This window comes from Typopeltis vanoorti, chromosome 6 (assembly GCF_054136105.1).
Source record: "Typopeltis vanoorti isolate ZY-2024b chromosome 6, IOZ_Tvanoo_1.0, whole genome shotgun sequence".
Taxonomy (NCBI): Eukaryota; Metazoa; Arthropoda; class Arachnida; order Uropygi; family Thelyphonidae; genus Typopeltis; species Typopeltis vanoorti.
This window is the reverse complement of record NC_143554.1, coordinates 1331102-1347781: the sequence shown is the minus strand read 5'-3', so window position 1 is coordinate 1347781 and position 16680 is coordinate 1331102. Positions and strand designations below refer to the sequence as shown.

General features: G+C 37.6%; 1 protein-coding gene across 6 annotated transcripts in view; it reads right to left on the bottom strand.

Moving 5' to 3' along the window:
• Window positions 1–16680, bottom strand: part of LOC150105244 (cyclic AMP-responsive element-binding protein 1-like) — a 255041-nt gene that overhangs the window by 71478 nt on the left and 166883 nt on the right. For all 6 annotated transcript variants that reach the window (XR_016548472.1, XM_090394639.1, XM_090394644.1 and 3 more), the window contains 2 exons: window positions 13663–13812; window positions 4646–4826 (listed from right to left, as the gene is read on the bottom strand). Coding sequence is in view for 5 of the 6 variants with exons in the window: in XM_090394639.1 (XP_090250765.1) it covers window positions 4646–4826; window positions 13663–13812 (331 nt within the window). In the remaining variant the exon portion in view is untranslated. The remainder of the gene's footprint in view (window positions 1–4645; window positions 4827–13662; window positions 13813–16680) is intronic.

Below are 16680 nucleotides of genomic sequence, written 5' to 3'. Positions count from 1 at the left end.
GGGGTTATGACTGATACAAACCTGAAATTCAGGGAACACATTTTAAAAATGGTGAAGGTAAACAGAGGACTGATGCAATACTGAGAAGGACTCTAACCTACAGAGATAAAAGAGTTGTCATTCCATTGTATAGTGCCCTGATCAACCTACACTTGGGCTATTATGCTCAAATTTGGTCCCTAGGATTAGAAAGGATTAAATTAATGTGGGAAAAGTGCAGAGGCATATAACAAAGATTGTACGAGGGTGGTCTGAAAAGATATTGGCCTCGACCATAGATGGCAACACTATCAGCAAGATTTTTTTTTCTAAGTTGATACATCTGTCAAAAGCATCCATGTGAAATTGCAAGCCATTCTATCAAGTAGTTTGTTTTATACAGCTGTGTGAAGCAAAAGTGTTATCTGTATCCCTTGAAATGGATAAAATTGAGTATCGTGCGGTTATAAAATTCTTTGTAAAAGAAGGTTTAATGCTAAAAGAAATTCATTCGAAGTTTATAAAAGTTTATGGGCACTCTTCTCCTTCATTTTCAACAATTAAGAAATGGGCTGCCGAGTTTAAACATGGCCATACCAGTTTTGAAGATGATCCACATGAAGGACGTCCAAAAAGAGTAACAACACCAGAAATCATTGATCAAGTCCACGATATGGTATTGGATGACCGGCAAGTCAAGTGCATGAAATTGCTGACTATAGGCATTTGAAAAGAATGTGTAGGATTTATTTTGCATAAAGAATTGCAAATGAAAAAGCTTTGTGCAAGATGGGTGGCATGCTTGAAATGGGTGGCACTCACATGAAAATCTCTGAACAGTGCTTGGAGCATTTTAACAAGAATAAAACTGATTTTGTGTGTCGATTTATTACTATGGATGAGACTTGGATTCACCATTACACACCATAATCCAAACAGCAGTGAAAACAGTGAACAAAAGCCAGTTGTTCAGCACCAAAGATAGAGTCGGTTCCATCAGAAGGAAAGGTCATAGCATCGGTGTTTTGGGATGCTAAAGGCATTTTGCTTATTAATTATCTTGAAAAGGATAAAACAATTACCTGGGAATTGTTTTACCCTTTTAACTGGAATACTATTCCGATCTTTTAACCAGACTAGACGAAAAAATTCGTGAGAAAAGACCCAGTTTGCAGAAGGAATAAAACCATCTTTCATCAGGACAATGCACCTGCCCATAAAGGTGTTTTGGCAACAAGAAAATTAAGGGATCTGCACTATAAATTGTTGAACACTCACCCTATTTCCCAGATTTGGCTCCCTCTGACTTCTATCTCTTCCCAAAACTAAAACTCTTCCTCGCTGGTCAGCGTCTTTTTTCAAATGAAGAGGTGATTGTAGCTCTAGATTGCAATCTTACGGAGAACCACTACAGGGACAGGGATAATGGCACTGGAGCATCACTTGAATAAATGTATTAGTCTTAAGGGAGATTATGTTGAAAAATAAAAATAATTTTAAAATTATAAATTTGTTTTTTCATTGTTAGGCCGAGAAATTTTCAGACCACCCTCATATCGAGAGTGTGCAATGTTAGTTATGAAGACAGGCTGAGGGAAAGTCGACTGCCAAGTTTGGTATATAGAAGGAGAGGTGATATGACTGAGACTTTTAAATTGTTGAGAGGTAGTTACAAAGTTGATACTGGGGAGTTTTTCGTTTGGTGGAACAGGGAGAAGGAGCGAGGACAAGAGGCCATCCCTGGAAGTTAAAAACTGACGTTTGTGAGCAGGAGAGTGAGGAGTGGTTTCTTTGGATGGAAGCAGGGCCATACTTACACTTTTCCCAAGGCATTGGGGACTGAGACTCTGGGATCCTCTCTCAGTGTTTTTGCCTCTCCCATAATGAGTCTTGTGACTCCACAGTGGTATGAATAATAATAATAATGATAATTTATTTCAATCCCTGGTTCTCAGTTCATTGTTATTCAATCTTTACTTTAATGACATTGGGAAGGGTTTAACCATAGAACTAGTTGCTGATAATGTAAAGATTGGAGGGGTAATCAGGAAATGCAACATGCAGAGTAATTTGAATGAGCTGGAACTTGAGCATGTGAAAATGGCCAGCAGTTTGATGTAATGAGATATCATATTGGTAGATATGTAATGGCATATTATATTGGTAGGATTATGCTAGAAGAAACTGAACAAGCTAGTAGATAGGAAGTTGAAGTTTAGGGGACACACAACAAAAACTGTAAATGCAACTCGGAGGATAACTGCAATGCTGAAACAAGCATTGAGATGTAAGCATAAGGAAGTCATTTTGGCTTTACAAAGCTTTCATATGGCCTCATCTAGACTATTCTGCATGGATCTGGTCTCCTGGTTTTTTGAGATGATGCAGAGAAGCAAAGAGAATGTAAAGGAGTGTGATACAGATGATGTAATTTTGATGTAATGAGATATCATATTGGTAGATATGTAATGGCATATTATATTGGTAGGATTATGCTAGAAGAAACTGAACAAGCTAGTAGATAGGAAGTTGAAGTTTAGGGGACACATAACAAAAACTGTAAATGCAACTCGGAGGATAACTGCAATGCTGAAACAAGCATTGAGATGTAAGCATAAGGAAGTCATTTTGGCTTTACAAGGCTTTCATATGGCCTCATCTAGACTATTCTGCATGGATTTGGTCTCCTGGTTTTTTGAGATGATGCAGAGAAGCAAAGAGAATGTAAAGGAGTGTGATACAGATGATGTTGAGACTGTGGAACATAGATTATGAGGAGAGATCAAGAATTTGCTGACAGCGGATGCAGAAAACAAGAAAAAGAGGGTTGATGTGATAGAGACCTACAAACTTCTGAAAGTCAAACAGGATACCAGTAGATGAAATTTTTCATTTTATTGAGGGGGGAAATGTGAAAGCTGAGAATGAATGCAGTCAAGAAAGGGGTGAGAGCTAGATTTTTCTCTCATAGAGCAGTGTGTGACTGAAATGGCTTGCCTTTGGAAGTTGTGAGTGCAGATAGTGAGAATTAATTTAAGAGAAGGTATGATATGGTGTGAGTGATACATATCCTCCCTCAACAAGTCTGACTTCCTGGAGGTGTCTGGTAGTAATGGTGGCAGTTGTAGTAATAATAATTTCAGTGACTTGCTCAAAGCAAGTGTTTGGGTTAGAAGAGTAGAAACAATAGTTAGACCATGAAAATGAAGATAGGAAGTTCTAGAGGTTATCCTGCTTGGTAACTCTGTAAGACTAAAGGACATGAGGTTGGGAGTGGCTGGAGAGAGGTTGTGCTGTGTGAGGAATTTAGAATACACTGTCAGTATAAACTTCCATGTTATGGACAGTCTGGCAGATTTGCTGCTATAAGGAGAGAAGAACCAGAATTATATAGTTATGCACCAATATGGACAAAATGAATGAGCAAAGCACATGCTTAATACTCTAGATGCAGTTAGATGGAGGAGGACTAATACTTTAAAAAGCCCATGATTCAAAAGTGACAGATTATTCTGCAAAATTTGCTTATGTTTTACAAAATACTCCTAACCTACATAAGGTCATAAAAAACTTTCCAGTATCAGATGATTCTTCATTTAAATCAAGAAAAAAAACTGACCACCCTTGGCTGTGCCAGAGGGTGTAGTCAAAATAACTGAATGCTTGCATGATGCTCTATGTCAGGGGTTCCCAACTTTTTTGTTTCCTAGAGCTCATTCTAAAATACCGGTAGGGCGACAGGCACCATCTACTTTTTCAAGCAAATTTTTTGAATTCGTTTGTTAAATGAATACATACAAAGTTTACATTATAATCAAATGTTTTATTACTTAAAAGTTTACATTATATAAAAATTTAAATATATATATGTAAGTTAGTGTGATCTTTGGCATTGCATTTCATTGGCCAGTGCTTCATAATTAGAAGAATATGATGATATTCCAGTTCTTAAACTGGAATGAACAACTTCGAATGCTCATCTACTTTACATTGTATGTGTTTAATACTCGTCATGTATCATTAACGCATGCGTCATATAGCATGCCATGAATTGTTGCGTGATTATTTCAAACTATACGACACATGGTTGAACAGCGGCGGGCACACACAAATTGGTCGACGGGCGCCATGGTGCCCGTGGGCATAGGGTTGGGAACCCCTGCTCTATGTTCTTAATCAATTAACTTTATCTATCATGTTATCATTTATCATTGACAATGCCTTAGTTACCATTAGATGAAATAATGAAATAAGATTATTTTTTTTTATTTTGGTGCTGTGAATTACCCATCAAATTTCTTTATTTTCATATTGAATTTCATCACCATTTATGATGAGCACCCTATCTGATCTGTTCATCAAGGTTTCCAGATTATCTAATTTTTAACCCATCCACAGTAACAAAGTGCAATAGGTTTACAATCTTTGATTATTGGAATGCACATAAAATTATTGTTAAACATATTTCAAATTTATGTAATACAGGATAAGAGAATGTGGGGGATTATTCCAATTTTCAGTCTGAAACAGATGAATATTCTATGCGCACATCTTTTCAAAACATGATGATCATTGCATTTTGGAAAACACTAAACAGATCATGATGTTTGCAAAATACTATAACTAAAAACATACTATAATTCGCAATGCAAGTTATAAAATATACCTGTTCTTTAGCAACCTGAATTCTCGTTTGCGAGAAGCTTCTTCAGCAAGTTGTTGTGGCGTTTGTAAGGCATGCATATTAGAAGATGATGCCATCACAACTCCTTGAGTTAAAGATGTAGCAGAGGAGGCTGCTGTAGCTCTTATTTGGTAAGCTTGCAAGTCTGCTGCTGATACAGTCACTGAAAGTAGGTCAAAGTATATTTGTTTCCTTTTAGGGTGTAGGGGAAAGGAAATAAAGAATGAAAACATTAGGAAAAATTATTATTATTATTATTATTAACATCTAACCTCCATGGAGTCGGAGATTCATCGTGGGAGGTACACACTATTGCACACGTTGCTCATCCAACCGTGCTTTAAACTGATTCAATGTGTCTACACCCACAACACACTCTTTGCATTCCACTCACCAACCACTCTCCATGCAAAGAACCTACTCCTTCACTCCGCTGCTCATGCCCTCCTTATAGGGTTTCGAGCAATGGCCTCTTGTTCTCTCCCCCCATTCTATGAAAAATCTCTTCCATGTTGATAAGATAACAACCCCTGATTAGTTTATATGTCTCAATCACATCTTCTCTTCCTCCTATTCATGAGGCTCTGCAACTTATTGGGTTGGCAAATAAGTTCGTTCGGTTTATGCATCACCATGCAATGCTATTGGCAACATTTCACATAACCTTTCAGTGAATTTTCGTTCAGCCCACTTCAGTTGTGTGTGTGTAACATATTTTTAGAAATGGAAGGAAATAATGTACATTACCAGCATATTTTGCTTTTTTATTTCAAAAAAGGCAAACAAGCTGCAGAGGCCCATAAAAAAAATATGCAGCATCTATGGGGATGGTGCCTTAACAGAATGCATATACAAAAGTGGTTTGCCAAATTCCGTTCTGGAGATTTCGAATTCAGTGATGTGCCTCGTGCCGGTCACCCAACCAAGGTTGATTCGAGTGTTGTGAAGGATATCGTCGACAAAAATCCATCACAAACAATGCGGGAGATTGCTGCAGTACTGAACATATCCCATACAAGTGTTGAAAACCATTTGCACAAGCTGGGATATGTTTTAAAACTCAATGTTTGGGTGCCGCATAAATTGACTGAGGCCAATATGACTGCTCGCATATCCATGTGTGATTTGCTGCGATGTCACCAAGAAAACGACCCATTTTTAAAGCAGATGATTATGGGAGATGAAAAATGGGTTGCGTACGATAACATGGTATGTAAAAGATCATGGGGGCAAGAGCGAGCTGCCACAAACCACCTTGAAAGCGGGATTGCACCCAAAGAAGATCAAGCTCTCTGTGTGGTGGGATTATAAAAGTGTTGTCCACTACGAGGTGTTGCCGTCAGGCAGAACAATTGATTCGACACCTGTCCATTGCTCACAGTTAACACGACTGGCTCATGCAATTATAGTTCGCCCACCATTTCTAGATCCCTTCTTGGCTTTGTGCCAAGAATAGTCGATTCATGCTGAAGGGGAGAAAGAAATGAAGGATGTACGAATTGGTCGCCAACATGCGAAATCACGTGCTTTCTTGTCTGTCGCTGTACTAGTACTAGCTTGATTTTTGTTGTTCTCTTTTTGCATTATTTTTTTATTATTAATTTGTATGATGGATCCAGTACAGTCAACAAGTTCTGTTGTTAAACGTTTCAGTAGCTCTTGCAAAAGAATATTGAATAATGAGCTGACATTCTGTGAAAAAGAATCGTCAGAAGGCAGTCTTCTTGTTCCCCTTTCTCAAGTCATAAAACGTGCAAGTGCAATTGCGGGTGTATCAGGGTCGACTGTTAAAAGAATTCGTAGGGAATCAAAAGGTGAAGGTAAGCCAAAATTTAAATCTCCTAAAAAAAAAAAAAAGCGCCAGATAAAGAAAACCATCGAAACCGTAGCTTTGAATGATTTTGATGTAGACGTTTTAAGAAGAGCTATTCACGAATTTTACGTATTCGAGAAAAGAGTGCCAACTATTCTGAACTTGATTCCTGTGCTTAAAGAAAAAATTAATTTTCCTTGGAAAAGAGAAACTTTAAGGAAAATACTTCATGAAATCGGATTTTGTTTTAAAAAGTCCCAGAATAAAAGGAAACTTATCATGGAGCGAAGTGACATTGTTTTATGTAGAACTCCTAGTTAACTTGGTTACTCATCTCTTTCTTACACCTCTTCCCACTGTTTTCTTATTCTCTCAGAACCCTGGAAACAGGATCGGCACAGGACTCTCCAGATGTGTCAAATCAAGCCTTTGTAATATGACAATGGCTTCCTATGGTTAGTATCCTCAGCTTTGTTGATTACTGTTATGTTATTTTGACCTGTATAATGTAGCCTCTGAATTTTAATTTCCTGTCTATCACTACAAGATAAGTTTCCTGAAGCATATCTCATCAATATAGAGCAATACTGAACTGGCATCTGGCATCTGCCAAGAGCACTTACTGATTCAGATAATTTTACATAGATTCTAACCTGAAGAGACTCTGTAGCTCAGTCAGTATAGAGGACACCCTTTGGTCAGAAAGACCTGGGTTCGATTCCCATCAATGATGTGAGGAACCTTTATCTGGTCTCTTTCGATGAAAGGTAAGCTAGCCAGTCTCATACAGAGGTAGGGTTTTTTTTTTATTTCTCTCAGAACAGGCAAACCGGCCCCATGAACGCACATGGATTACAGTCATGAATATGTCCCAGCCATATGCTGGTCCCAAGCCTAGATAAAATTGGGGGTGGGGGGTGGAAGCAGGAACACTTTGTGGGCAATGCTTACAAAGTCACCTAGGGTCGGAAACGACTGAAGGGATAAACCACTACCACCTATACCTGAAACATTACCACCTACCTACTGAGTATCATCATCAACATCAAGAGACAATTGATTCTTTCCTTGAAGTCATTCCTAACATCATTAATATGCAATTTGAACAGTAATGACAAGGACAAAATCTGATGATAGTTCAATGGTGACCCTTAATCTCTTTGACTTAGTTCCTTCATATGCTACTTTTTTGGGTAAGCCACCCTCTTACTTGTGCCATTAGTTTCTTCCTATTCTCAAATGCTCAAGCATATACAGTAAACCTTCCACCCAACATATGCTGGAATGCTGTAGTGAAAAGTCCAGCAGTTTCATCGTTTATCCATTTTCCATATTCATCTCAACTAAAACTTTATCATAAACTGAAAGCAAAAGACCAAGACAAGACCTTTCATTAACAGTCATGCTATTCTTTACAGTTTTTATTCTCTGCCCACCCACCTGAATTCAGACTTATCAAATTTTCCAAGATCCTCCGTAGTGCAATTGGAAGAACGATGATACATTGTGCCCTTTGATTGGAATAGGCCTAAGTTCGATTCTCGTCGCAACGGGAGGAATCTTTATCTGGATGATTTCAATTGAAGGTAAGTTAGCTAATCTCATACAGAGGGTAGCAGGGTTTTCTCCTCCTGGAAACTCGGGTTTTTCATCCAGCATACAGACAAATCGACCCTTCAGAACACACGCAATTTACAGACAAAAAATACTAGTTGTAGTGGTGGTGGAGGTGGGCGATAGATGGCGTTGATGGAGATGATTTGTAGTAGAGGTTCAGTGTAGTGGTTGAGACAGTTGTAGGTGTCCTCCAGCGATGAGTCTTCAGACTCCTTGGAGGTATCAGGAATAATAATAATAATAATAATAATCTTAACTACTACTCCAAAGATACTGATTGGTTTCTAGTTTGCTGCACCTGTTTCGGTACAACACAGGTGCAACAAGAATATCTTGTCCTCTTTCCATTTCTTTTAACTCTGCTTGCTTAATTAAACAGAACAGATCAAATGCAATATCGATCCATCAAACCATTTCCTTGATGCATGTACTGAAATTCTATCTAACCACTTTGCTATTGAATTTGAATGGGTGCTGCAATATCTTTATCTCACCTTTTTTTCCTAACATCATCAAGTATTAGTTCCAACCAGATCATCATCATCATCATTATAGTTTATTCAAGTATTAATAGGGAAATATATACAGAAATATGCATATAACAACTCATGGAGATAGTCTATTAGATGGAGATAAGACAAGTTGCTCTGTTATGTGTTAACTGGTAAATGTCAGATGGTTCATAAGTCCAACTCCTACTATCTGTATTCCATAACATTATCATTCTGCAATAAACCATCATGTTACATTCTACAGAGTGGGCAGAATTCTTTAAGCTTTTATTTCCTTGGTCAGCTAAATGCTTCTCATAATATGATTTTGCTTTTCTCAAGAACTGCATTTTATACTACTCATTATTATTATTATGTGACACCTACATGGAGTCCAATTACTCATCATGGGAAGACAGTCTCATTATGGGCAGAGGATCTACTTAATCCTCCACACACACACACACACACACAGCATGATCCACTATTCACAATAGCTAACCTTCTTCCCACTAATAGCATTTTTGCCATTAATTGTGTATGTGTGTGTGTGTGTGTGTTCTGATTGATTTGCTTGTATTCAGGATGAGAAACCTGAGTATCTGGAAGAAAAACCTTGCTACATTACAATTGACATCAGCTAACTTATCTTGGAATGAAAGGGTCCATATAAAGATGATTCTCTCATCAAGATGAGAGAGGCAATACTTATTTCTCTGCTTGTGAAAATCCATTCATATCATTTGCATTTTGTGGATTACTTGCTCACGGAGATAAATGCATTTATGCTTATAATTCGATGAATATCTGAATACTGCTTTTACCAAACACCCTCTTTCACAAGCACTACCCCATGCTCTCATAGTGAAGAATTGATGGAGACACAACACACATGTTAGAATAATTACTTTACTTAGCATTATTATTATTATTATAGGCAACTCCAAGGAGTCCTTAGACTCATCGAGGGAGGCCCTAAACATCATGTCAAGAACTATTCAGCATTTGCACAGCATCTATCATACTTTGCTTTGAACTCATTCACAGTCATGGCACCCACAACACACTCTGGCAGCTTATTCCACTCCTTCACCACTCTCCAAGTAAAAAACCTAATTCTAAAACCCTTGGCTAACTACACTCTTGCAAAGTTTCCATGGATGGCTCCTAGTTCTCCCACCACCACACCAGTTCTGAAAAATTTCCTCTGAATTAATCCTGTAAAAATCCCTCAGTAATTTGAATGTCTCAATCATATCATCCCTTTTCCGCCTATCAACCAATTTCTGTAACCCACAGATCTTCAACCAGTTCTCGTAAAGTTCATTCCATAGACCAGCCACCATCTTGGTCACTCACCTCTGGATCCTCTCTACCTCCTCCCAATCAAGAAGATACATCCTGGTACTCAGATCTGGGAACAGTAGTCAAGATGGGGTCTTATCAAGGTTTGATAAAGAGGAACAATAACCTGCTTGTCAAAGTATGCTTCAGTAACCAAATGATCTGATGAGCTGATTTAACCACTTTTGCTATGTGCCCCTAAACTTCAACTCCCTATCCACCAACACTCCCAAATCTCTGGCTTTGTCAATTTCCTGAAGTATGGTTCCACCAATGTGGTATACTGCTACTAATCTTTTCACCCCAAAATATATAACTTTACACTTTACCACATTAAACCGACATCCATTCTCCTTAGCTCAGTCTGCCAATCTATCCAAATCATCCTGCAAAACATGTGTATTCATATTGCTCTACAACTTTGCATCATTGGCAAATAAATAAACAGTTCCTCTCAGATTCTTTCCTATATCATTAACAAACAAATTAAATAGCAGTGATCCAAGAACAGAATCCTGTGGCACACCACTAGTCATAGGCCTTCTTTTGGACTCAAGTCCTGAATAAACCACTCTCTGATATCTCTCCATCAACCACCCTCCTACCCATCTCACCAACCCCATATCCATCTCCATGTGCTGCAGTTTACAGATTAGAATTCCATGTAGTATCCTGTCAAAAGCCTTTGCAAAGTCCAGCAGTATCACTGTAAACCCATTACCCTTATCCAGTTCAGTCGTCATTGTATTAAAAAATGTGAGCAAGTTACTGAGGCATGATCTGCCCTTCACAAAACATTCAACATTTCGAGCTGTGTATTGTGGTCATCACCAGGAAAAATACATATGTATAAGATACAAGCTACATGACACTGCACTATACAAAAGTATACACAACACTATACTATACCATAGTTAAAAGAAAGAACTACTCCAAGCATGTCCTATTTTTGCATTTCAGGTAAAAATGGGAGTTTGCCAAAAATGGCACATTCTCAGCAGACTCCCATGTCAGAACTATATGGTCATTTAATTTACCAATGCATCAGATGATTCTATAACTAGATGTAATATCCTCCAAACACAAGAACCTTCCAACTCATGCTGTCTGAGCAAACAATGGGCTTTCAACAAATTTGTGAATTCTTCCTTTATTTCTTTTCTTTTAACCACTGTATGTTTGCATAATTAAAATTAACTCCTCCATTATTATTACTAGTTTGTACTCACTGAGATGCTCACAGATATCTTTTCCAATCTTCCAACCTCTGAACTCTGAGTCTCCATAACTCAGTTGTTATCAGCGATGTCTTTTATTGGAAAGACCTAAGTTTGAATCCCATTCAGGAAATGTAGAAACTTTGTAATGGCATTTCAACTGAGTGCGAGTTAATCAATTTATCTTACATGGAGGTGGCAGGGTTTTTTCATCCCACAAAACAGACAAACTGGTCAGAACAACCAATTTACAGACATAATAAACTGGTCTCGTAGCCTTAGCCCTTCATCTGTAAATCCAAAATAACCCAATTGTGCTTTCTTGGGAAGTATCTAATTATACTGATGTTCCAATTAGAATAGGTTACATGCTAAACTACAAAAATGGAAATTATGATCAGCTAAGGAGAATACTATCTTTGGTTCCATGGTATCAGTTACTGAATGGGAAAAATGTCAGCAATGCATCGGAATCTTTGAAAACATGCTTAAATGAGGCAGTATCTGAATGTATCCCTAGAGTTCAAAGAATAAATAGGATGGAATGTGTAACCTTATTAAGCAAGACATCCACATGAAGAAGATCATGTGGAAAGAATATTGTGAGAATAAGAGTGAGACGAGTAAGGTGTAGTTCGTGGAAAGCTAAATCAGAATATGAAAAGAAATTGGTTATGCAGGCTAAAGGCAATCCAAAAGAATGTTATCATTATGCCACAAGGAAAAGAAATAATGAATGTAGAAGAATAACTTGCTAGTGTCAGAAGCTAATGAGGTTGTTAAATTAATAAGAACTCAATTTGTTAAGATATATCAACCACCTATGTAACATGGTGCACAGTGCTACTATTGCATTGGATGAAGAGTTAGAGGTGCATGAGAATAAGGTTGAAGAACTGTTGCATAAACTGGATAAGAATTTGTCTAGGGACAGATGGAATATTAGCACGTTTGCTAAAGGAAAGTTCAGCCGAATTCGCTAGGCTTCTCACATGTTTGTATACCTTGATTCTCAGCTCAGGAATGAAACTATCATACATTCCTGGAAGGAATGTATGCTAGTTGTATTATACAGGAATAGTGTAAAAACTGATGTGACTAACTACCGAACTATCAGTATCTCAGGTTTGGTGGTGAAGATTTTAGAGAAGTTGGTAAGAACTTGCATACAGAAATGGGTAAACAAACAAGCTATACTCTGCAAGAAATAGCATGGGTTTAATAAAGGAAGGTCATGTTTTAGCAATTTACTCATATTTTATAACAATGTTAGAGCAAATGCCACACTGACAACGTTGGATTTTGCTAAGGCACTTGATATGATACTAAGTGAAAGGCTGTTGTATATGGAAAATATGGAATTGGAATATAAACTCCTGATTTGGATAAGTGGATGGTTGATAGACAGATATCAAAAATCTACTGTTTACCATAGGTATCCATGTTAAACAGTAGGTATACCACTTTTATACCTTAAATCTGCCAGATTTAAGGTGACCAGTGGTGTACTGCAGAGTTCAGTCCTTGGGCCATTGTTGTTCAATTTATACATTAATAACATTGAGAAGGTCTAACAGGAGATGTGAAATTGTTTGCTGATGATATGAAGATAGACAGGGAAATCAAGGCTGCTATTGATATATGACACTTACAGAATGATTTGAATAGGCTGGAAATTTGGGCAAAAATGAATGTCAATTTAATGTTAGTTTGATTATTTAATTTATTTTTTTTTATGGTGAAAAAACATCAAAGGTCATACTGTGTCAGGACACATGTTACAGCAGTACATATGGTAAATGGTTAATAGGACAATCACAAACATCCATGCCCTTGGCAGGATATGAACCCACAGCCTATTGGCCAGAGAGCAATTTAATGTTATTAAGTATAAAGTTATGCACTTTAATGTGATGAGATTTCCAGCAGCATGTTATATTAGTGGGATTATGCTACAAGAAACCGATGAAGCTAAGGATCTTGGTGTAATAATGGATAGGAATTTGAAGTTCAAAGGTCACATAGCAAAACTTGCTAATACAACTCAGAGGATAATTGTGATGTTGAAGCAAACTCTCACATGTAAGGACAAGGAAGTCATTTGTCACTTTATAAGACCTTGATAAGACCACACCTGGACTATTGTTATGCAGATTTGGTCTCCTGGGTTCCAAGGGAATAAAGAAGCTTTGGCAAGGGTGCAAAAAAGAGATACAAAGATTATATTTGGATTATGGGATTTAGATTATGAGGACAGATTTATTATATGGAGAGTGGCAGTTGTATAAAGCCCATTGCATTGCCTGGGAAAATGAAAAAAGTGCAGAAAGCATATAAGGCTAAGCAGTGATAAAACAGAATTTAGAGTGTCTAAAACAAACTTGTCATCATGAATCTCATAATCTCATGCAGGTTCTTTTATAATAATAAATTCATTTTGTATGTTCTTATATAAAAAACATTTCAAAGTGTAAAGATAATTTGTAAAATGGTTACATTGTTAGAAAATGAACTTACCAGGTACAAAAAAATGCCCATCTTGACCTTGTGCATACTGAACAATGGTTCCAGTCCCAGTTCCAGCATTTGTCATTGTTAAAGTCTGAAGCCCCTGCAGACCATCATCTTGAGTAGCTGCTGCTAGTTGTATTGTTGATGCTGGAACAACTATTGGGTAACAAATTATTAAAATTGATGAAAGTAATAACAATTAAACTTAAATTAAATTCATGAACTAAGAAATGTTTATTTTAACTTAATTATTTTAAGTTAAAATAATTTCATAATTTAGATAATTCATGCCACTTCTGGCCTGCAGTAAGGCAAGGATTTCATACCAGGTGTTAAATCAGCTGCCACCAAGACTTCCATCCATGTGGGATTCAAATCCACAAAATGTTTATAGCAAAGTGGTAATAATTGCTTCTCAACTGGAATAATGAATTATTAATTTATGTCCTTATTAGTATAGTAAGGAGAGAGAAAAATAAGAATACAAAAGGAGACTAGTGTGCAATCCAGGGAGAATCCCAAGGAGTATTTTCATTAAGTGGAGTGTGGGAGGAAAAATGATTGTGGACAAATTACCTTGCTGCATGGAGATGGAATTTGAGTAACCAATGCAAATGATATACTTGAGCTATTCAATGATCATTTTTTTTCATGTTCTGTCTGGTACAGCAGGCTTTATTCCTAGAAGGATAAGGAGTGGTAAAGTGTTAGAAGAGAATAAAGAGGATGCATTTCAAATACTGAGTAGGCTAAATGTCAGTAAGGCAGGAGACTAGATGAAATTTGACCACGTGTTTTAAGGAAATGTGCTGTGCAACTGTGTGCCATTAACTTGGCTGTTTATTGAAAGTCTTGCAATCAGACAGGTTCCTGTAGAGTGGAAGGAGGATAAGATAGTTCCATTGCATAAAAAACTCATACGGATTATTGGGTAGATGAGAGCAATATTATGCAGGCCAACAGGGATTTGTTAAGGGATGCTCTTGTTTTAGTAGTCAGGTTACCTTTTACAATAGAGTAAGAAGAGTGGAGAATTTTTTTTTCTCTTTTCAAATGCATTTGACACAGTGCCATATGACAAGTTATTTTTAAGTGCCAAATATGGGATTGGATATCAGGTTAGTAGATTAGTTTGGTAAATGACTTTCTGAAGACAAAGAACTGTACAAGAGAGAGAAGTATAAAGGGGTGGGAAGGTTACTGGTGGAGTTCCATCCATACTCAACACTGGGACCATTACTGTTCAATCATAATGCCAATTATATTCTCACCAGATTACAGAGAGACATTCAGTAGTTTGTAGATGAAGTGAAGCTTAGGAGGTTATTAGAAAAAGTTGAAGTTTGGGTTCTTCAAAAGGATTTGAATAAGCTGGAAAGGTAGACAGATGAAGTTTATCATCTGTACACATATCAGTTTAATGCAACTATATGTAACTTGGAATTCCCAGATGGAATGCTCATACTCACTTGGTGGAGTCAGACAGGAGGACTTTGTGGAAGCAAGAAATTGAAACACAAAGTCTATCATACCACTCCTTGAGCTCATTGACCGTTCTTACTTTCACCACTCTATCAGGCAATGCATTTCATGGTTCAACCACCCTCCATACAAAGAAACCATTCTTCACCCTCTTACTCACAGCTTTATTTTCAAACTTCCAGGGATGGCCCCTTGTCATCGTTCCTTCCCATTGTTCCACTAAATGAAAGAATCCCAGTGTCAACCCTGTAACTACCTCTCAACAGTTTAAAAGTCTCAATCATTATCACCTCTCCTTCTTCTTCTATCTATAAACACTGCAGTCCACATTCCCTCAGCCAATCCTCATAACTAACATTATACAGTCCTAAAACCATTTTTGTTATCTGCTTCTCTATCCTTTCCACAGTTAATTTATTCCCTTCAAACCCTGGAGACCAAATTTAAGAACAATAGTCTAAGTGTTGTTTGATCAGGGTCTTATATAATGGAATGATAACTCTTTTATCTCTGCAGGTCAGCATCCTTCTCAGTATTGCAGCAATCCTCTGGGTTACCTTCACCAAATTTGTAATATATTCCCTGAATTTCAGGTTTCTATCAATCATCACCCCCCCCAGATCTCTTGTCTCCCCTACTTCCTCCAGTACAGCTCCTCCAATCGAGTATGCAGCCTCCCATTGATGTATCCCAAACTTCAAGACTTTAAAATTTCTGCATTAAACTTACACCCCGTTCATTTGCCCATCTGTCTAGTTTATTCAAATCCTCTTGCATCTGCACTACTACTAATAACCCTTCTCACCTTCACATCATCTGAAAACAACCGAATATCCCCCTACAATAAAATGAAAATGCCATTGATAAAGGTTAAACAATGAAGGTCCCAGTACTGAGCCCTGTGCAATCCCACTTGTAACCTTCTGCCTCCTTGATATTGACCCACCATACACAACTCTCAGATACCTCAGATACTCAATCCTGAATCCAGTTGACTAACATCTAGATCCATCTCCTGCAACTTAAACATCAACTCATCATGTGGCACCATTTCAAATGCCTTTGCAAAATCCAAAAATATGGCAGTATATGGCTTTCCCTCATCAACTGCTCTTATCACTTTATTATAAAAGGCAATCATATTACTAAGCAAGAGCACCCCCCCCTTAACAAATCCATGTTGACTCTCGCCGATAACATTACCCTTATGTGACCAACGCTATATATAGTCCCTCACTAATTTCTCCAAGATCTTAACAACTACTAATGAAACACAAACTGGCCTATAATTAGATGCATCCAGCCTGCTAATGCCCTTATGCAATGGCACTAACTTACCTTCCTTCCATTCCTTGGGTACCTTTCCTGTAGCCAGACTTTCATTGAAAAGCCAGGTCAATGAAGCTGCCAATTCTTTAGCACATTCTCTCAAAACATGTGGTGAAATACCATCAAGTTCCACAGCTTTACTGACATCCAGAGTACTCAATATTTGGAACATACTCTCGTCTTTTACCTCTAAACATCGAACGTGCCCTATCC